The 22,437-nt window shown below is 38.0% G+C and overlaps 1 protein-coding gene across 5 annotated transcripts in view; it reads right to left on the bottom strand.

The window, feature by feature from the left end:
* Positions 1 to 21,712, bottom strand: part of PLCB4 (phospholipase C beta 4) — a 92,615-nt gene extending 70,903 nt beyond the window's left edge. For all 5 annotated transcript variants that reach the window (XM_086460816.1, XM_009946915.2, XM_009946916.2 and 2 more), the window contains exons 1-7: positions 21,629 to 21,712; positions 17,426 to 17,506; positions 17,067 to 17,126; positions 15,587 to 15,730; positions 6,253 to 6,332; positions 5,626 to 5,679; positions 182 to 263 (exon numbers count right to left, since the gene is read on the bottom strand). In XM_086460816.1, the coding sequence (XP_086316942.1) occupies positions 182 to 263; positions 5,626 to 5,679; positions 6,253 to 6,332; positions 15,587 to 15,730; positions 17,067 to 17,126; positions 17,426 to 17,506; positions 21,629 to 21,712 (585 nt within the window). The remainder of the gene's footprint in view (positions 1 to 181; positions 264 to 5,625; positions 5,680 to 6,252; positions 6,333 to 15,586; positions 15,731 to 17,066; positions 17,127 to 17,425; positions 17,507 to 21,628) is intronic.
* Positions 21,713 to 22,437: the final 725 nt, after the last annotated feature.

Genomic DNA, 22,437 nt, shown 5'->3' with positions numbered 1-22,437 from the left:
GGACCACATGTCATACAGATTTAATTACAATGTCGTTTTAGTAAACAACCTACAGTGATTAATAAGTTACAAATGAACAATAGGCATGTTTTTCATGCAAATGACTTAGATCGCAACTACCAATGTGAATGATTCATCAATTTATTAATACACAAAAAAGTTATTCAAAGCCACCAAATACCTTTCCACTGGGAAGACCTAATTCCTTAAGTGCCTGAAAGATCACTTTTTCTGTTTTACCTGATGCAAAGGTTCTCGTAATGCTAAAACAAAAAAAGAGTGGAGAGAAGTGGAAAAAAAAAAAAAAAAAAAAAAAAAGAGAGAGAAATATTAGTCACTTTTTAAATAACCAGTTCTCTCTTTTGCTTTTACTGCCATCTTTTTCCTCTGGCTTCAACTGATGAATGTAAACATCTTCCAAGTAATAGCGCAGTTGAAAAAGTGCTCTAAGCTTCACAAAGCAGCACTGCTCTGCCTGCAAGCTATCCATTAGAAAATACATCAAAATAATGAGCTGCAAAAAGAAGGAGGTTTTTTTTTCCAATATACTGGGATACAAAGGCATGCAAAGCATTATTCTGCTGGCTCTTTTAAACTCTATACCTAGATAAATAACTGTGTTTAAAAAGTAGCAGATTCTACAAGTGAGGAGACTCGTGTCTCCAGCCATTCCTGGATGTGATGACTTCCCGTACTTTCTAAGCATTAACCTATGCCTCCCAGGTCACCCATAAGGTAGGCATGAACCATTCCCAATGGCAGCCTCCTTCCTCTTTCCTTTTCAAGCAGTCACTGCTAGCAAGAGACTCTCAGTCGCATGCCGAATCTTATTCCCTGCGCCCTCACCAGCTCCAGTGCTCACTCCTCCCTTTGAACGCTCCCTCACCTTACAGCCACTATGAATAACCCTGTCCTAGACATACTATGCACACCTCATTTAGGTAGGTCTCAGCTGCCACTGAAATATTTCCACCAAATTGATTAACATCCTTCTGCAAAACAGAGGTGATTTCACCATGCATGCAACTGATAAACTGGTTTCACTTGAAATGAAATAAATCCAATTAAAGCTTAGCTATGTGGTATGATTAATGTGAAAGCGTTTGGTGTATTTCTGGTCCATTTGAGACAAGTTTGAACCACCTCTAACTCTGGAAAAGTAGATGCAAACTTCACAGCTCTTTCTTTCTGTTTAGGGTCTAAATTAAAATGATGCGTCTCACAACCCTTTGATTTTGGTGTCTCGATCTGGGGAGAAAAGCTGAAGTGTGTATCCAATATCTATTTCTAATGCTAACAAAAGCTGTACTTCGGGAAAGACTCCATAGTTGCCTGATAAGAATATGTTGCTCATCATCATCAACATTTGCTGAGACTTTTTGTTAATCTCATGCATACTAAATAATTTCATGGTAAAAAATGTGAAACAAACTGTTGCTGTTATTTGTTGCCATAGCAATTCACAGTTGTTTTACTCTCCAAAACACTCTAAACTGCCTACGCAAATATTTTCATACCAATAAAATCAAAATCAGGAAGTGAAAGATCTAACTGATAAAATAATATTTTAACAAATCTTGGCCAATTTTTTTTTGCTAGGTTCTTACAACAGATTTCTATGACCCTACTTAGGCACCTCAGTAAGTTACTTGATTTTCCAAAGCTGGTAAGTACCGAGATGTTTTCACTAAAATATAGACTCAGTTTAACTTTAGGCACTTGTTTCTTTTTTTAAAAAAAATAATCTCAGGCCTCCCTTTTTCTATTAATTCTAAAACACAGAGTAATGTTAGCTCTACAATTTACAACCTATCTCCAGCCCTGTAAAAAATTCTATGTCTGTTCTAATGAATTGGGCTCCAGTAATAAATGTCATGTAAAACGTGTAATACTGGCACAAGTAATTAATCAGAAACTGTGAGCCAAGATTCCATGGCTGCAGGGAATTTATTTTTGATGCCAAATTATTTTTTGTTTCACCAAAGATGACAGCAAACATAACAGTAATCTGTAATAAGAGCAGCAGTCTAAAAAAGATTGCATGCATCAAAAAGGATTATAAAAATACAGCAGGACACTTTCATTTTACTAAGGATATTGTACATAAAACTACTTTTCCCTCTATCAGAAAATGCTTCATCCTAGCAGATTTACATTCACCTTCTTGTACGCCTTGGAAGAAAACTGGGCTGCTTCAGATACAGACAAGTTGCTGGTTGACAGATACCTACAGGGTATCTCATGTTCTACAGAGGTTTGGGGCTTTTTACAGTAACATGTCAATGTACTTCCTCATAAATATTTAAAATACTTCCCAAATCTGGGACTAAGGGGGTATGAATCTATCATGCTTGTTGATGGACGAAATGACTTGCTTACTTCAGACCTTCCCCACTTTCCAACCATTACTTCAAAAATCAAGCCAATACAAACTGTTCAAATCAATCTTTTATCATGGCTCCACTGATTTCATCAGTTTGGCTAGAACTGGAAGTACCACTGCCTACACTGTAGAAGAAATTATCTAAAACTATGATTTCCATCCATCATCTAAGTATTGAAACAGATTTCTTCCAAACACTTCAGACTGAAACAAAACACATTTACTAAAAAAGAGTAATTTCAAATTAACGTAATTAAACTACTGTAAAACAGATTTAAGCTTCATTCGTCATAGTCTAGCCTTTTTTTTTTTTTTTTTTTTACATTTTCATAGAAGCTAAATTAGCTTAAATCTTTTTAAATATAGTTATACAAGGGACAAGCACAGATTGAGCAAAGCTAATTTCTAAACAGCTGAAAACTCTAGCTGAACAGGTGCAACTTGCACATGTAGAAAAAACATTTGCTGCCAACAGAAAGCTGTAGAAACCAAGTAGATATTTTTTTTTAACAAACTCTGACCTTTTTAGTCATCATTTACAGTAGTGTTAAAATGTGAAAATACAAAATATCTTACCAAACTCCCTGTCCTTGTAAGATCTGTAGATACAGTTCCACTCAGCCTGCTAAAATTGATTAAAGCCCAAAAGGCAACACTGGTGCTCTCCTAAGGTTTTCACACTACTAACTGCCAGAATTTCTTCTCTCCCAAATACAGTAGGTTGATAGTAGTAGATGTATGCCCCAGAGAACATAAAAATCCAAAACTAGTCAAGAAGAACATCCATGACTCTGCAACCCCCAACTGTACTAACAAGGAGTCAGGAATATTTATGCCATTTAGCACTGACAGCCTAAGGAGTTTCACCTTCTCAAGGCTCATCGTTCCCTATGGTCATGTGCCAGCTGCAAAAACCTGTCTTAAACCTGAAAAGAAATGCTAGGAGCTCTGATTTCCCAGGTGAGATCTCCACCCCCAGTGTTTTACTGCACTTCTGTGTAAAACTGAAATACAGGTGATCTTGTGATACACCTTCCTACATCTGAACAGATCTGCCAGGTATTCCGAGAGAATAACCTTCCTATCTGTATCCTCAGAGTGCAGAGCTACAGCAATTGCTGCAGCAGTCCCTGAGCAGCAGGAGGTGGTGGAGGTTTGATGAAGCAGGGATGACTAGATAAAACTATTTAAAAACAGGTATATGGGAAGGGCTGACCACAGCAATCTGAAGGTCAGTTGAAAGTAAAGCATCAGCGGTTTAAACCAGTGGAAAGAGTTACTGGGCAGAGGCTTGGGTAAACAATGTGCAACTTGATGCACCTTACACAGCAGAGCCATTCTGCACGTATTTCCTGGTGCTTCCCAGCTTGCCTTCCTCTTACACGTGTTCTTCTCCTTATGCACCTACGCCCTTCTGTTCCCTCTTTTATCTCTCCATGCTCCTTCTCTGCACTAACTGTTCATGGGAGGAGGAGGGAAGCAATGAAGTCCCCCACATCCCAGGCTGCCCAGCGCTGAGGCACGTGGGTGCCTGTGTCCCACTTCATGATAAGTAGCTAATCGCATGATCTTGCCATCCTCCGTCAGGGCTCTGATTCACTCTCTTTTCCAACGCAGGTCTACAGAGCAGACTGATTTCCTTCCACCTCACCCCTTCAGTCACACTCCTCCTCTACAACTCTCCTCCAGTCTCTCACTGACATCTCTCCTAGTCCTTTCAGTGGGTGATACCGTGCTTCCCAGATGAGCCCCAAAAAGTTGCCACATTTCACCTATACCAACATAGCATGTTCCTTGGAGCATCCAGATGTAAAGATTATCTCTGCACAGCATGAAATAGTAGATCCCTTACAAATTTATAAGCAAACTACTTTTACAATAAATTAAGATGCTAGAGACAGATTTATGTCAACATGGTAATAGCGCAAATTTGAATTCAAAGATTTAATACACTGGAATCAGTGGACTGGACTTTCTTTAGCAGTATGAGGGCATGTCTGCAAATCAGTGTCCTGTAGCACCATGGAGAGAATTTATGCCTCACTAAATGCAAGGTAAAATATTTCAAGGCAGAAACAGTTTCAGACAACCTAGCACAGTATACCTTCATACTGAGGTATAAAACTCTATGTTCAAACACAGGCATAAACTTCTGAAGTCTTGAAAATGAATTTGCTCCTGTAGTATTGTTCCCTCATCGTTACCCTTAGCTGGTATTTCTCATGGGACTTCTGCACAGAAGGTGCCTTATGGCAGTTTAGTTCAAGTTTGAGAAATAAGCAGGGGTTTCGCAATGTGAAAGCTGAAGGATTAATACACTGAAGCAGCCCTAACACTGTCAAGGTGTCACTTGAGTTACAAAACCAAAGAAACCTTGAAAGCAGCATGGCAGGCCCTTTGTCTTTTTGCAGATGCTTTAGATGCAAAATCCTCCCTTTCTCCCTTAAAAAAAATGTTCTGTGAGGCTTATCTTATGAAGTCTTCCTTCTTGTTCCCTTCTGCGAGTTTCTATTTATGAAAAAACAGCACGCTCTAGAAGTGTGGTTTTCACATATTGCATGAAGAGAATAGAAGCTCAATGTATCAGCCAGAATTAATTTCTAGAGCAGGAGACGGGAGAATTACTGCCTAGCCAGAGAGGACTGAAAATCAGTAACTTGTAATAGTTAATAGCTGTATAGAAAGAAGTTCACTGTTCTAGCTTTTCTGTTACTGATAACAACTAACCCAACGATTCATTTACCATGTGGAGAAAAACAAATCTTATCCTGGGGGTACTTATAAAAGCAGAAGCATTTCTGGCAGAGCCGTATCTGTTTCTTTTATAAGGAACTACATTTTTAAATGTACCTTTTTGCCCTCTACTTAACTGGCCTGCAAGCTTTTATGGTTCTTTTGATAAGTATTTTATGAAGTTTTACAACTGAAAAACCCAACCCAGAATCTGAGGAGTTTTAAGCTGAGGAAACTGATGCTCTTAGCTCTAAGTGACTTTGGAAACAATTACAAGCAATCATATCTTCATTACAGCGGACTAGGAAAAAAATTACTAGGCTGATATGAAGTCCTGCCTAGTTTACCAAGGAGGTATGGAACTTAGCTAAGTATGTCTAGTTCTGTACTTATTTTTACATATATATTAGTAATAAAATTGATATTATACTTCATTATTAAGCCACAGAATTTTATTAACGTTATACAACCAGTACCTGATAAAAACTCTAACTCCGAATTCTGCTTACCTCCGAACTGGAATTTTCCCATTTGTGTTTGTTAGAAAGGCCAGCTTCATCCAGCTGAAATTAAGAATATTTTTAAAATACTGTTTATTAAAATCTGGATCTAGATACTTATATTTAGTTTAAGATTATTGCCATGTCTGTAAATTGAGTACAAACAAATAACTGTTCTGTAATAAAAACATTTTTCTGTAACCTTTTAGTGCTTGAGGCAGAGCTGTTATTTAACTGTTAAGGCAAAAAGCATCCCAAAAGAATCAGTATATCAATTAACAGAAGACTGAAGACAAGACAGACTCATGGGGTTTTGTTTGCATATGCATCAATGAAAGAATAAGCCATACAATAATTAAAACATACAATATCAATAAATCAAATGAACAGTTATAAATTATCTTATAATTTCTCCTGGGCAGGTGCCAGGTACAGACTTGAGACCTCTTCTGGTCACAATGAAATATAAACTCTAAACTAATTTAACACCTTTTTCTTTATTACACTGTTTTGTTATTGCAAATGTTGAACTGTGAAAAACAAGGGGTTTTTTTATTCTTTTTCAATTTTAATTCCAAGAAGGAAAATACAAGGACAGAAAAATAAGGAGAAAGGGGAGGAAAGAAAGTAACTTACTGTTTCTTGAGACATGTCATTGGACTGACATTGTTAGCTCTAAAGTTATGTATGATGGATCCAAGCCCTTCTACCCATTGCTGAAAAACATGAAAACATAGAAACACCAGATCAGGAAAACGAAAGAGGGAAAGAGTAGGAAAGCTTGTCTTGGGGGAAGGCTCTTCTTCCTTGCAGCTATAGATAAAGTTAACTAAGTTGAGGAAAAAACCTGCTTACTTTACAGCTTGTAACACCATGGAAAAGTCCAGCCACATCTCACCCCTTACTATTTCATCCTTCACCAAACAAAGTGATTGTGCTTTCCATTCTTCCAAGCACTACATGTAGCATCATCAGTGCTATTAAAACAGTTTATTGCCAGCAAAGGCAAGCGGTCCATTGATTGATTTATGAAACTTTCTATTTATAGTCTGTATAAACATATGCCTTCCTTTCAGTTGTGGCTGGCAATATTAGCTATTACTAAGCAACATATGTGATGACATATTTAACTGGTCCAGTTTTAGAAAAGGAATGAAACAAAATATTAATAAGCTAGAGCAAACCACAGGGAGGCACAACGATTATTCTGTGATGCTGACCTCATGTAACACCCTGTTACGTATTCAAGTCCTGCTCACTTCCTTGCTTTCATCCTTAGAGAGCAAAACATTCCAGTAATCATTGGGATGACTTTCAGTCAACAGCAGTTTTACAGCACCTACTTACATAATTCCTTTTTATGGATCTACTTTTCTACTATAGCTTGCGCCTAGACTTCACTGTATTGTATAGAAGAAGCTTAAGGATTAGGCCCTAACATGAACACTCATTGATTTCAGCAAGAATCCTGGCAGCATAAAGCTATAGAAAGAGAAAAAAATTATAGCACTACAAGCCAAGTTCAATTTCAATTATGCCATTGTAACGCTAGGATTACTCAACAGATAATTTACACTGGTGGAACTGAGACAGGATTTGGTCCACTGCTTAACATTAACCTTATGAATAAAGAAGCTTCTTGCTTCCGGCCAAATTCTGTGCATGCAGTTTGAACTAACTTGGGTACGATCCAGAATTTGACACTTATAAATAGCTGCAGATGAGTATATTTTTCCTTTCATGAATGAGTGCTGTACATCTGCAAAACAGATGAAAAATTTATTTATATAAGAGGAATACTAATGTCTTTGGAAAACAGTATATTGTAAATGGCAGACAGTAAATCCCTATGTGCTACAACAAGGTCTAAGGTGTCAATTCAGCACTTAAGCAGACCGTTGTACTCATGGCACATTATAAGCACATCACAAAATTATTTTTAAACAAGAAATTGTTACTCAGTTTCCCTTAAAAATGGACCTTATAAATCTATTTTGCTTTAGAAAAAGTAGCCATTTGTTAATATTTAAATATTCCTTTTTGAATTATCTTTTTAAGAAGTACTGCATAAAATATGCATACAAATAGAATAAGTGTGTATCTGAGAATCATTTGAAAATAGAAGTCTGACTTATAAGAAAAGCTATCATTCGGGGTTTCCTTAGGTGTGTTTTTGTGCTTGAAAACAACCCACCAGTAACAGTCTGCCCTCCCATTTCTTTCTTCCCAACTGCATGACTTAGTAGTCACAGCATGGATGTACTGCCTAGGGATATAAAGAAAGCAAGGTTCATGGGTAAGATAATATTATTTATTAGAACCGCCATAACTGGAAGACATTGACAGACTTAGGGAACACTTTTTTTTTTCCTACAAATGTTCCCTCACCTAAGGTGATATAGGAATAGTGCTTGTGATAATTTCAGGATAAATGCCTGAATAAGTCTTATGTATATTTCAATTTCCTAGAGCTGTCAAAATTCAACTATCATCATGCAACTATCAAAGTTTGGGGTTTTGTGGTTTGTTGGGGATTTTTGTTGGGTTGGTTCGTTGGTGGTTTTTTTAAACAGCAAAATGTAGCATTATTGCTGCATTAACACCGTCACAGCTATACAAAAATTTATCCTCATATGATCTGGATTAGTCTGTAGTCCTTTAAAAGCTCCTCAATCTTTCAACACTGACCCATATAGTAAAATGGCATATGGACTGCAAACAAAAAACCCTTACAAAATTAAATTATGCAAAATGCATGTTATAAATAAGCTTCAGTTTTTCAAAACTCCCATTTTTTCTGCTAAAAAACACTGTTGGTGCAGTACTGGCAAGGTCACCATTTCAATAGGAAATACACACACAGAGATCCATTCTGATTTGAAGGCAATGCATTGCAACTACACCATTGCAACTACTGCAACAAAATCTAACATTCAAAAGTAAGGTTACCCAGAACTCAGTTCTGAAGTTACTTCTGTACATCAAGAACAGCTGCCAAAAAGGAACACTGCTAGAAAAAAAAAAACAAGTATCAAGAGAAACCAATATACTAACCACTTACCAAGTAATTTCTTCACAGAAGTCGTCCTTATGATTCTCACTTTAGAGGACTCCCTAATCTTTTTTTCAATGATAATGTGCTTTCCTGATAGAGATGCCAAATCAGGAATAGCATTCTTGTACACCAAAAGAGCGCAAAACCACAGCTAAACACTGATAAGCTACAAAAAGCATCACATCTCTGCTGGCAGCAAGCAAGAGAGTAACCTAAGAGTCTCTGCCCATCTATAAATCATCTTTACATTGGCATGATGTCCCCTGGGCAAAACATGGCAGTTGAAGAGATACATTTGCCTATCTCTTCCACACCACACAGCTGCACTACAATGTAGCATCTGGCTGCTTGTACTTCACTTTGGGGCTAAAACAGTTTCTGGAGCGTTTCATCAGATACTCCCCGCAGTTACCAGCTGGCCCCAAATTAACGAGGAATAAGAGAGCTGAGAGCTGAAGAAAAAAAAATGCTTCTAGATCACAAACATATTATATAGAAGCAAAATGACACAAGATGAAAAAATTTCCTCATCCACAGGCTTAGTGCAACACATTAAAACTCCTTGTCCTTCTGAGCCAGAATAATCTCCAACTAACGACTATCTTCATAATCACGTTTAAGGCACTGTGATCCAGTGCACAGATATTCACAAAATATCCAAAGCCTGAATACTCTGACAAATGTCCAGCTGGCAATATATTGCTTTCCTGACAACAAACCATTCCCAGATTTAATGTACACTTGTCTGATGACCTTGTGGGAGGGATGACAAAAGCGCTCCGATTTTTCTCAGCTAACATGCTACGAAGAATATAGCAACAGCTTTGCTTGCATGCTGTGACAGCACTCCTTATTTTACAGATGAAGCTGAAAGACCTGCAAACCTATGTAAGGAAACAGGGATAAAGATCACCAATTCTCTTCTTTCACACTCAGCATTTCCAAATCACTACCTCTCCAAAGAAGGAAAATCCTAGAACAAGATTAAATTCTGAAATGAGGCACACAGGAAAACATTTCACTTGGGTCTTACAGAAAGTAAAGTTACAAAATGTTTTTGACAGAAATACATGATACGTTTGATTCTTACTGATGCTAGTGCTAAATATTTTTCAGTTTTCAAAATATGGCTCAGTACCTTTAATCTGTCAATGTAACTCCTGAATGGCTCTCTACATACCATGGTTTATTCCAGATTAATATAATCTGGGTCCTGCTATCTAATCCTAGAGAAACAACAACCATGAAAAGAAACAAAAACCAAAGACAAGTACACCTTAAATACAGACCCTTAGGCTGACACAAGAGGCCAAAAATCTAAGTACGCTGCAGACTGCGTTGTTATTTTCTCTAACAAGATCCAACATTGTCAAATACCTCTGTAAGGAGAAGGTGCAAGAAAAATTGATCGAAGCAGCACTCTCAGCTTTTGCTGTAGTACTCAAACACTTCTGAGGCACTTAGTGACCTTGCATTAGCTGGGGTTCATCAATGAAACACAGCCAGCAGTGGCAGGGTACACATATAGGTTTGACCTCTCAGCTCTCTTTTAGCCATCGACCTTTCATTTAGGAGGGTTAAAAAAGGCAAAAATTAGGAAAGGCTAAAAATCACTGTAACCTACAGCTCATGAAATTCTAGACAAGGTCATCCTCAGCTTATTTACAGATGAGATCAGTATTCTCCAGACCTCTTTAGATTTTACCTTTGCTTTTTCAGTGCAGTCTTTCCACAGTTGTTCTTTACTTAATTCAACCACCAGGAAAGCTGGGAAGGCAAGGAGGCGTTGCCCTCTGATTTTGGTATTCAGTGCCTATGACAGGCTGTCAGAGTCAAGGGCTTGATAGCTTGAAGGTTCAGGAAACCCACAGAGAACAGAACCATGTTTCTCAACTCTTAGCAAGACAGACCTGGCCTGGCAGGATTCCCTGGTACTTTGGCGTCATTCAGTGATGCTGTGACCAGTAGATGTCCCTCCTCCCTCAACGCAGATGTCCCAGAACTAATTTCTGTTCTATGAAAACCACCATACCTCTAAGGTACGACAGTAAAAGCAGGGAAACTAGACTAGTGATGGTGTAAAACCTATCCCCTACCTGGCCAACTGCAGCACAGACTTGAAGAATATTGCTATCAAAACTCTGTTACAAAGATAAAAAGGACTCTTCTGACTTGCAAGTATTTCATCAGGAAAGCTGAGGCTCACACAAACACTCTGTACTGGTAGTTGCCTGATGTGTCCAGACTGCTACCACCCTTCAACAAAGCTTTCCACCCCAGAATGAGTTTTCCAGCACTTTCCAGAAAGTGGCTGGTAAACTCACTTTAGCTGCTATTGTATACAAACTAAGACAAACACAGTGGAGCTTTAAACAGTGAAATCGACCTCCTGGCTATGAAGAACTGAGGCTGAAGTTTTCAATTTACTGATAATTCCACAGTGGTGTAGCCAAGAAAGAACACGAAAAAGCAGAAAAGCAGCACATGGAAATCACAGACACTTAAGGCTGGCTAGGACATCACTAGAGAATATGGTTTTACATAGTTGGCACAAGGCTAATCGAACATGTAAGCAGCGGTGACATACTTAAGGCAGTCACAGCTCAAAAATGTTTATCATGTAGGCTATGAAACATAAGCCATATATGAACATAACGGGACATAGAACAGCAGTAGACTTCTAGAGTTCTGTTCAAGTTTGTTCTGCAGGTTTCTTGGCAAGTTTTGCTTTGAAACATGAAAATAAACCAAAGCTATGAGAACACAGAACTTTTCTGCAATGTGACTGTGGGATATTCCCATGGGAATCTTCTGCTACCTTCTTTTTGCCCTCCTAGCAATATGATTTGGGCAAATATTTAATAGCTTGTTTCATAGAAAAAAAAAAAATCAAGGTCAACTGAAACAGAACTTTTCTGTAAGTCAGAAGAGCCATATAGTACAAACAGCAACAAAAAGAATCAGCATGAAGTGCTTCATCTTACCAAAAACATGGTGGTTCATCTAACCTTTTTAGACAAACAAATAAATTTAAAAATGAAAAATACTATTCCAACTGAAAAGCTGAGAAGTTTAAGAATATAAAAATGAAATCCTTTCAACCGCAGTCATCTTCAGTTATCATTAGCTGTACGATAAAGCTTGCATTTTACCTCCATGTTGTTTGTCAGCATATGAGTAATAAAGCATTTCAGCACATGCTATCCATTCTCGTGCCTCAGAGGTAAGCCATCAACATGTGATTCACTGTCTTGGTAACACACCTGTAAAAAATATCTATTTTCTATCAAATCCACATGTTTCTCCACACTCCTCACCCTGTCTCCCCTGTGGCTGCTCCCATCTCTATTTACCACTGGAGGAATCGTACACATCAGCACTTCCCAGAGCCAGGCTCTTAAACACTAGTGTGAGCTTTGCCCCTAAACAGGCGACATGAGCTTAACTCTATGGCTCTTCCTTGAAGCGAATTAGGAGTGTTCCTCTGCCAGCAGGGCAGTGGGAACAGTACTTTCCGGCAGAAGTGAAAAAACTATCAGCTGGTGAGACAGTCCTTCCCAACAACACAGCTGGATCTGGGAAAGAACAACTGTCAGGACAAATTTACCCCTGATATGCAGTAATATTAAAGAATGTAAAAAAGAGCTGACTTGAGTTAGGTTAATCTTTTAAGTCAAACTCCTTAATGCATTGCCAAAGTGGACGAGAAAAGACGACAAGTACTCCAGATTTTGGGCTGCTGAACTACCACAGCTTTATTGGACTTGGGCCAACTTTGGATAGGCAGCCTGCATGCCGTGTGCTAAGGATTCACATCAGCGCTACAGCACTTCTGCAGTAAGGAAATTCACCCCCAAATACTCACTGGCCTTAGACTGAGGAAAGCAGATTATCAGATTACTAGGTCACAGAAAGTCATCAGGGAAGTAAAAAGAAAAATACACACATGTGCTCACACCTCTGTGTGTGTGTTTTAATTTTAGCTCACACTAATTTATACAACCTGATTTAATCAGTATTCCAAACATTAGATTTTAAAATCCACCTTTTAGACTCACTCTCTTCTGCCACAGCAGAGTTGCTTTAGGAGTGGACCGTGACAGCTGCTTGCAATCAGAGGCAAGAGTACACCCTATTTTGTGATTGTTTTAAGAGTGGAAATGAAAAGCAACTTCTCAGCTGAAAACATCAATAAAATTTAAGTAGATAGAATGTAAATACCAGAGTTGGAGCTTGGAGACAAAGCGGAGAGATAATAAACACACTCTTGTTGTTGGAATAGCTATACTTGGAGCTCAGCAATGACTTGGACAGACCTGCTGAGCACATTGCCACAAGAAGCAGAGGAACGCAGGGCTGCCCCGGTGCAGAGATGATGACAGATCACAATGGACAGCCTGTGAGCAGCCCTGCCTGGAGGGGAGGGTTCACCACTGCCCACAGCAGGCAGTAGCTCTGCGCATGCCCACCTGCCACAGCTGGGGCACCCACAAGGGACTGTCCCCATACTCTGCCATCCTGTCCTATGGGACATGGCAGAACCTGCTTCCCACTGATACCACTCCTTCCATGGGTGGCCTGAAGAAGACAGGAACTTGCATTACTTTTCTTCTTTGTCATGGCTACTCAGTTCTATTATAACCCAGCCTTCAGTGAGTAACAATTACTTCTTTTCCAATTGTAAATTGTTATCTACAGAAGCAGAATACCTTTTTGCCCTCTTTCTGGGCAGAAAGGTTCTGGCCTTTTGGTTTTGGATCTGTCACTAAATTCCCTTGTTTTAAAGTATCCAAATCAGGTGCTAACCAATCCTGACCTCGGTTTATGTGAGGAAGGGACAAAAGATCTGCAGCAAGTACTGCTCACCTTCCTCATAACAACAGGGAGGGAAACAGCAGAAACCACTACAGATGTATCCCTTACACATACCTGGGCTGCTTAAGCTACAATCATTGCCCCTCTTTCTCCAAACTCTTACCTCTGTCATTTCACAACGGTGGCTTACTTTTGAACATGAATTAAACCAAGGCCTATTCTAAACTGCATTTAGTAGCTGCACAGCTACTTAATGCCATGCAAAAACTCACTTCTAGAAAAGATTAACTGTGTCCCAGAATAAAGATGTCTTTTCATGAACAAAACAGGAAGAATTAAGCAGGAACAGCTCTATGTGCAGGTAACTCTTAGAAAATTGTGTTTCAGCACAGAAGTATAGTAGCAAGTTGATGTACTAACCATATATAAAAGACCAATACAGTATAGGCTAAATTACTTCCCATATGTCCATATCGCTAGCGAAGGCAACTTAGAAAGCTCTACTTTGGTTTTGGCTTGATCTACTTTACCCTCTCCCTTGTGCCTCAAACAGATCAGGTGGATCACCATTGTTGACAAGTTCTGGATATACATTTTGGTAGAAAGACTCCCAAATGCAGGACTCCCACACTTATGCACCTCTCAGAGCCTACCCACAAGCTGACTGCATCATGACACACCATTTTTGCTAAGCATCTTGGCAGTTAATGAATCAGTAAATCTTTTAGACAGTATAAGTAGCTCACCTGTTTTGACAGTCTACGTAACTGACCAACATAGTCCTCACAAACCAATTAGTCTAACACAGTTTATTGAGATCCAAGGTGGCTAAAAACCTTAACTCCAACTTTATGTTTTCAGAGTAAATCAGAAACACTGTTGGATTAAGTATAAAAGTGAACGCTGCCAGCATCTCCTTTTCTTTGCTTCTTAAATGTTTTCAAAACATAACTGTGGCACATTATTTCCCTGAAAGCCTGCTGAAAATACATGCAGTAAAATCAATTTAGTGTACCCATGTAAGTTATGCAAGTATTTCTGCTATCACGGAGTTTACTCCGTACTGCCAGCGTTTAAAGTAGTATGAATTCAAAGCAATGAAAAATCAACCAGGGCTGCCAAGGGATTTAGTGATGTTGCATTCAGCAAAAAGATACTCAATTTTAAAGGAGGGGGTTTAGCAGGTGTGTGTCACTGATCGCTATTCAACGTTTATCTCACAGGCAAAACAGATTACAATACACCATAATTACATACAAACCAAAAAGAAAACCAAAACCATGTATTTTTAAAATCCCTTGAATCTCTGGATCTAAGCTAGTAGCATACTATCAGTACTCTGGATCAAGTTTCTCAGAGCAGTTTACAGCAGACAGATCAAGTACCAGGACTTGGTGGAGCCACACAACTTGCATTGTGAACTGCAATCTTAAGCTTTCAGGAAAGATGACGTGTAAAAAAGCACCATTGTTTCCTTAAGACTGTTCCATGTCAACGGGAAACAGAAAAGAACCTGGTTTCACTAGAATCCCCTTAACTGTAGAGAATTTTCTTTCCTGCTTTTGTCTTTTCAAATAATATGAACACAATACAATTAGGTAATTGCTGAACAAAATTTTGGAGGGCTGAGCTCCACCCACCAAAGGAAAATGAAAGTAACTGCACTACCCTTTAGGATCCCTGTGTGCTACAGATCCACTGCATAATTGTCACATAGTCTGCTGTACAAGCCCCACACAGAGATACTAAACAGCTGAGGGAATGCTGTGTCCTATATTTAATGCTCTGTGTCTACTTAGCATAAATCACCATGCATGCAGAGGCCGATAAAGTCACTATTTCCTTTCATCATGGCATACAGATGTATTATAGAATGCTCCGAATGGATGTTTGCTGTCCTTTTGCAGTGTGGCAGCAGACATTAAAACAGGTTCAGTCTGCCAAGCAGGCTGATTTAGGAAAAACAATCAAGTATTGCTGAGGAGCTCTCCTGTTTTGGTTTTTGTTTTGTTTTGTTTTGGTGGTTGTTGTTTTGTGTTTGTTTTTTTGTTTGGTTTTGTTTTGTTTTTAACTCCCCCACACTGTTTAATTGTGAAATACCTTGGCTATTTCTGTGTTTTCCGCTACCATGAAAGTGAAGCTGATGTTCACCAGATCTGTACCACTGCAGACACACACTATTCGTCCTTCCAACTCATTTTCTGATTTTCCAACAGCCTCAAGTGCAGTTAGTATTTTGGGATCCTGTTAAACAGAATAAATAACTTGTTACATTTGCAACACTTCTGTTATGCAATGCGCTATGGTAAAGATGCATTTCCATCTCTACATACATTAACACTGTTAAACCTTTGCCAATCATCTTAAATGAGTGCTTTCACTTAGAATTATTGTGCATAAACATGAAAAATAACATATTGTAACAATTAGGAGCACAATTCTGAGAACTCAGAAGTAAATGAAGTATTTTAAATATATTTTAGAAAGTTAAACTAGAAATTACATGTATTTTCACCATGAAGAAGCAAAACAAATTGCTCCAAGGACTGGAAATAGAGGAACAGTATTAATCTCTACATAAAATATTCCAAGCTAGTTAAGTCCACACTTACTGAGAGTTATGATCTGTGTGACTTTTTGGCTGTTTCTTATCAACACGTTGTACAAGCTAGTAACTCTGCTGCAGGTCAAGGGCTACAGATTTAGTGGGCATAAAGAGCAAATTACCTATGTAAACACAGAGGTGAAGTCTGAAGCATATTGGTATGGTTGTCAGCACACGAAGCATGGTGTTGTCTGCACCACCACTTCTCATGCCCCTTCTCTATGGGGAAAATTTTAGTCTATGGATTCCCAAGAGAACTACTAAGAGATAGTTATCTGCAGTTAACACAGAAACACTTAACACATGAAAGTGGAAATGCAGAGCTGTTAACGGGTATCTTGCTTCACAACAAATCTTCTGAACTAAAGGCCTGGAGGAGGGAGGCCCACAATTAACTTCAGAAAAATTCTACACATTCCTTCTGAAGAATACGACTGAAAATATTTTCAAAGTTTTGCGTTTCTCCAAAAGTCCTAGCTAGTACTTCTGTTGATATTCTTCAAAATTGCAGAGAGTGACCAGATACCTTCTCTGACCATCTAACTGTACAAAGAAGGATGCAGACAAAACTTGCTACATTTTATGTCAATGGAACAAGAAGATACAACAAATTTTAAACAGATAGGAACCAAATTTGGAATACAAAACATTTTTTCCAGATACCTAAAACAAGTATCACAATACACTGTTACAAAATATTCAAAAACTCCTAATATATGCTCTTAATGTCTGTTGTTCAGCTTTTATGCATCCTGACAGCTGAGCACTGTACTGCATCAGAAAGACCAGAAGACAATCTTCCCACTGCAATCACACCAAATTACTTGACTGTAAAACTTAAAATTTTAGACTGTGATTGCAAAATAAAATCTGTACTGCTGGTATTTTTTAAAGAAATGAACTTCATCCTGCATTTCACTTTCAAGTTTAAGTATTCTTTGCTTAAATGAAGAGTATAAACTAACTATAGAGTACCTTTGGTACAGCTCCAAAACGAACACTGTTGATCAGGGAACATTCTAAGACCTGTCCTTCCTGAAATGGCAAAAAAAGGTACAAGTTAAAGGTCTGCTAATACATCACTCCATTCGAATTGCAGCAAAAATATATGAATCTTATTTGCAAACACTGTTAATTAACACTAAACAATATATTTCCCTTTCATATGAGTTAATTCCCTCTTAATTACTTCACTTCTGTCAATTCTAAAAGACTAGGACTAAGGCTAGCTTTGTAAATAAACTAACACAGTATTTTAGATTTTTAAAAACTAGCCAGAAATAAACCAAGTGCAATAGTATCTAATAAATATTCCTGACATAATTGTAATATACCTTTCCTTCACTTTTCCAGCTCAGAAAAAAGCCAAATTCATCCACTTGGAAGAGACAGTTGCTTTCAAAGACAAAGGATTCCTATAGAAAAGAAAATATAGATCATTGTTTTAGTCAGTTTAACAAATGTCATAAATTTATTTATTGTTCAGAAATAAAAGACTGTTACATTTCTCCCCACAGACCTTCCTGAAGGATTTGCTATTCCCAAAGGAATCAGAAATGAGAGAGGTAGGCTTTTAAAAAATGATAATTTTTAATGATTTGTCTTTTTCTGTTATTTGAGACATTAGGGTGCACCTAATTAGTATTTTGCTACTTCTTTGCAACTACAAAGATTTGTTTCGTTAATAAAAGCAGTGATTCTTACCTAATAAAAAACCATTAGTGAATCGGAACTTCAAAAAACTATTGAAAATTAAATGCGTCAAACTATAGAAAGGTTAAAAGTATGTAATTTTCCAATACCACCTTCAGGATCAAATGACTGCGTTTCATTTTAACATTCAGAATTTAGGAAGCATTTTTCTGTTAGACTATGACAGTATGCATGCTGTGAGCATTTTGTAGCCAGAGTATCTGCCAAGCAGATTTGAAGGATATTGATTTACAGAGAAATCAAGAAAGAACGGTATACCAAAGAGACTAGACAAGGCAAAAAAAAAAAAAATCAGATTAGTTGAATTAAAAAAGAAATTTCCTCCACACACCTCCAGCCTCAATTAACGCATCATAAATTAAGCTAAAATGCAGGATAACACTGTGCAGAATCAATCACTTTTCAAAAAAAAAAAAATGGATCCAGGACTTCCTGACTTCCTTAATTGAAAACCTACAAGCATGTGTGCAGGCTGCAGCACTGCTTACTGTTTCAGCGACCATTGCTTTGTTCTCTATTAAAGACTGAGGTACCTTTCTGAAAGGCCATGTCCTCTCCTGTGCATACAGCCAGGGCAGAAAGCACATGAGCACACAGAGCTGTTTTCAGAGTCTTGCATACAGGGCAATTTGAATTTAAGTTACAAAACCAAGTAAGAACTCCCATGCCCTCAATCCGTGCAGCATGCTTTTAAGCGTATAAGTCCATCCATGACAGTTTGTTCTCACTGGGTTACTCTGAGGCAGTTCCCCCAGCCTGACGCGGGATGCAGGAGACTGTGGGGCAGCCACAGGTGCCTCTTTGGCCTCTGCCATGGAACAAGAGCATTGGGTGGGATAAGGAATGGTCACATTCCAGTTGGGTCTTATCCTGACTTGACACTGGGCATGAGGGCAAGCAAGTTCCTGGATCCACAGCTGGGTAATGTCCTTGAGCCCTCCTAGATGTGCATGGCTAAAGGGATAGGTGGTGTTTGGGATAACAAATAACGTGTCCTTTTCCCTGGACACATTAATTACTGAAGGATGTCTACCACTTCCGGATGACATTTCAGGGACTCACATGAGATTTACAGGTTTTAAGGACTGCCACACTGCAGTCTTCCATCCAAGTAGCAAAGAACTGATTTTTCTTTTCTTTTTTCTTTTTTTTTTTTTTTTTTTTTTTTTTTTTTAAAATTTTACAGGCAGGGTAGCTGAGAAAGAAAGCGTAAAGTTGCTGCAGCTCAGTCTGAGCCAACACCACTATGCATGAGTTTCCAGCATGCACTGCTCTGCCCATCTTTCACCATAAGTTCTATTTTCCTGTCTTCACCCTAGCACTCGTCCCTCATGAAACCTACTTGTTGCCAGACACTTCAGATTTACTAGTTTTACAACCCTCGGAGTTCTGTTTCACATAAAAACGCAGCTCGCTACCAATCAAAATTAGTGTCTCTTGCATTTCCCAGAAAGATTACTCACATGATAAAAGGCAGGCAATTTTTTTTCATTTATTGTGTCCCCATTTATCAAAAAGCTCTTGATATACTAAAAAAATATTGTTTTCAGAAAGGTGTCTATATAAGCTGTACTCATGGTGATGTTCCACCCCAGCCTTGACTCTATTATAATCAAATTACTTTTTCTGCAATTTGTCTTCTTGTATGGCAAAAAAAAGCACTCACCATCAGACCATGTTGCTGCAACATTCCCAGTAAGATTCCCAATCATGTCTGATTTTTATTTCCCATATTCTGCTGTTCTAGATTCAGACTTTTCAGCAGTCACACATGATAATGCTTGGCTCAAAATGTATTTCCATAATTTTGTAATCCTTCTGCTTAAGGGACTCATCTAATGGCAAAAGATGGATCAAGCCACTGCTCCACATGACAATGACCTAGATTTTTCCAGCCATTCAATGAAACTTGGGCATGCAAAAGACCTCTCGTGCTGTACTGGAGCTCTTCAGTCACCCAGACCTTGGATCAGGATTCCCGAGCCCCAGTTCTCCACTGACCTGCTGTGTGACCTTAGTTCACTTACTACTTCTCTTTCCCACAACATGACCCTTCTGTCAGGGCAGGGAATTAAGCACAGAATTTCCATGAAAACCAGAAGCCTAGGTCTGAAACATTTTTCTTGAAAATTGCAAGCCCTATAGTATAGGGATTGGATCTTGCTATGTTTGTGTAGCATAAAACAATGGTCTCTTGGTAAGCTATCTAATTACTATCACAACACAACTAAATAATAGCCTATGTATATCATAAATCTGATAATATCAAACAGCCACACCATCAAGTGCTGACTGTTTACAGGCTACAGATCTTAACTTCTGAATCACTGGTTTTTTTATAGTCCTTGATGATTGTTGCAGATAAAATATACAGTTAATTACTTAAGTGAAAGCCTTTTAATGTTTCCAAGAGTCCCCTTCAAGAAAACAAACCAGGCTTCCAACTACACATCAGTAAACCTGGAGTAAACTGTAGCCAAACTTGCAGCAAGCACTGCTGCTAGAGAATATCAGACGGATGGTCAAACAACACTTTCTCCACAAGTAGCAAGCAGGACCCCCTTTCTACAGGGTTTTGGAAAGCAGTAAATACAGCTGCAAGGAGCAAGACTTCTGGTGCTACCATCTCTCCCCACGCCTGCCCAGCATTATCCAATCTTGCACAGGTGCCTGCTGGGTACACTGACCTACAGTACAAAAGTATTACTTTTGAGATGTCTCATTCTCCCTGTCACTACATCAAGGACCCAGGTGCTTCACTGAGCAGTCTGTATCTCACACCAAAATTTGAGCACTTAAACACTTTTCTGTATCTGCCCATTCTGTGTTTCTCATCTAAGGTGCAAGAGAACAACCATGGGCCATACCCTCTTGGATCCTCACAGGCTGAGTTTCTGGAGCAGTATTTGCTGAAGAAAAAATAAAGCTTTTATGAACCTCATAAAGAACTCAATGTCCACTAGTATTTTCTTAGTTTATCTGTCCCCAAAACTGAAAACACAAGGTAAAACAACTATCCATATCTTTGCAGGCCTCATGATAAAAAATACCTTTTACTTACATTTCAAAAGATAAGAGTAAATACTAATATCCCTGAAGGCACTTACTGAGATATCCTCAACTTATAGATTTCCTGTCCAAACAAGATTAAAAATAGACCCTGATAAAATTATTCTCACAGGCGTATCAATGCTGAGTATAAGGTAAATGTCTCAGAACTTTATTTCGTCTATGTAAAATGTCTGGTTTGCATTTGTTTAATAAATTTGGATTAAAGCACAGCTGAAAGGAGGATTATAGTAATCATGTTTCAGATAGAGCACAGGTTGATTTTCTAAAGTAGATAAAACCACTCCAGATCTCAAATGATGCATTTGAATCAGAATATAAATGTTTTGTGTTCTTACTTTCCCTTGTGAGATGCAGATCCTCAGTTTATATACTAAAAAAAAAAAAAAAAAAAGACATTCTCCCCCTCCATTTGATAGATGTACAAAAAATGGAAGAATTCACTTTGTTCAGTAATGTGCTTTATGGATCTGCAAAGATGAGAGTTTATGCACATTACAGATATTTTGATCCAAATCTCCCTTTCTCTTCCTCAGGGCTTATTTCAAATCAGAGGGATTAAATAAATTTGAGAGCTATGTCTTTTAAAAGCAAAAACCTGTATAGCAATGAAGTGTGTTGGTATTTCCTCCCCACACACATTTGTGGAGTTATTTGAAAGTTTATTTGCGTACAATAAAAGCAAAACATAAAATATTCTGTAACATCTACATATTTAAAAGTGAATAGCAAATGAAATGCAACTGGCCTCTTACCTCTTCATATCTATCAAACACAGCTCCATCTTGCATAAAAGAAGGAACTGGCTTTTGCCAGTTAAATTCATAAGGTTTTGCCATGATTATAGAAGAAAAACCTGAAACAGCATGAAAAAGCAGAGTTCAATTACTGTATTTTAAAAGGAGTATTTCAAAGTCTAAGCAGTAAAAAAAATAAAGTGATTTTGTTTTTCCTTTCACACAGAAGTATTAAAAAGTCACAGTGCATTTCTGAATCAAAAGTTATCCTGACAACAGTATTTTTGTCTCATAACCTTAAAATGAAAAATACTTGTGAAATATATCTGAACTTAATTATTTGAAAAAACACTTGCATAATAACATTGCCTTAGCTTAAATATCTGCTTTTGAAGTATAATGAGGCTGGGATTAATGCAACCCTAGGTGAAACAAAATACCACAACCTGTAACATACATGAGTGCTTCTTTTTTACAGGAAAACATCAGATCTTAGACAGATTCCGCCCCCCTCACCCCCCTTCTAAATTGTATACTACATAGGTAAAACACATTTTTCTTCTGTGTTCTATATTTCAAAATCCATGTATATTAAATAAAGTCCTGGGGATTTTTCAGTGGTATTTTATACATAACTCAAGATATGGATAATACAGACGTCAAAATTCATAGGGAGAAAAAATGTTTAGGGATATAGGGCATTAAACAAAATTAGCTAGTAGTGTTGTGCATTGCTGCAAGTTTAGAAATGTGAACAAAACTGTTAATTTAGAATATAACACAGAAGTCATAACATACAGACCTTACAACAAAGACTATAAAATTAT

This window comes from Leptosomus discolor, chromosome 2 (genome assembly GCF_034619465.1).
Source record: "Leptosomus discolor isolate bLepDis1 chromosome 2, bLepDis1.hap2, whole genome shotgun sequence".
NCBI classification, from domain to species: Eukaryota; Metazoa; Chordata; class Aves; order Leptosomiformes; family Leptosomidae; genus Leptosomus; species Leptosomus discolor.
This window is presented reverse-complemented; position numbering and strand designations above follow the sequence as displayed.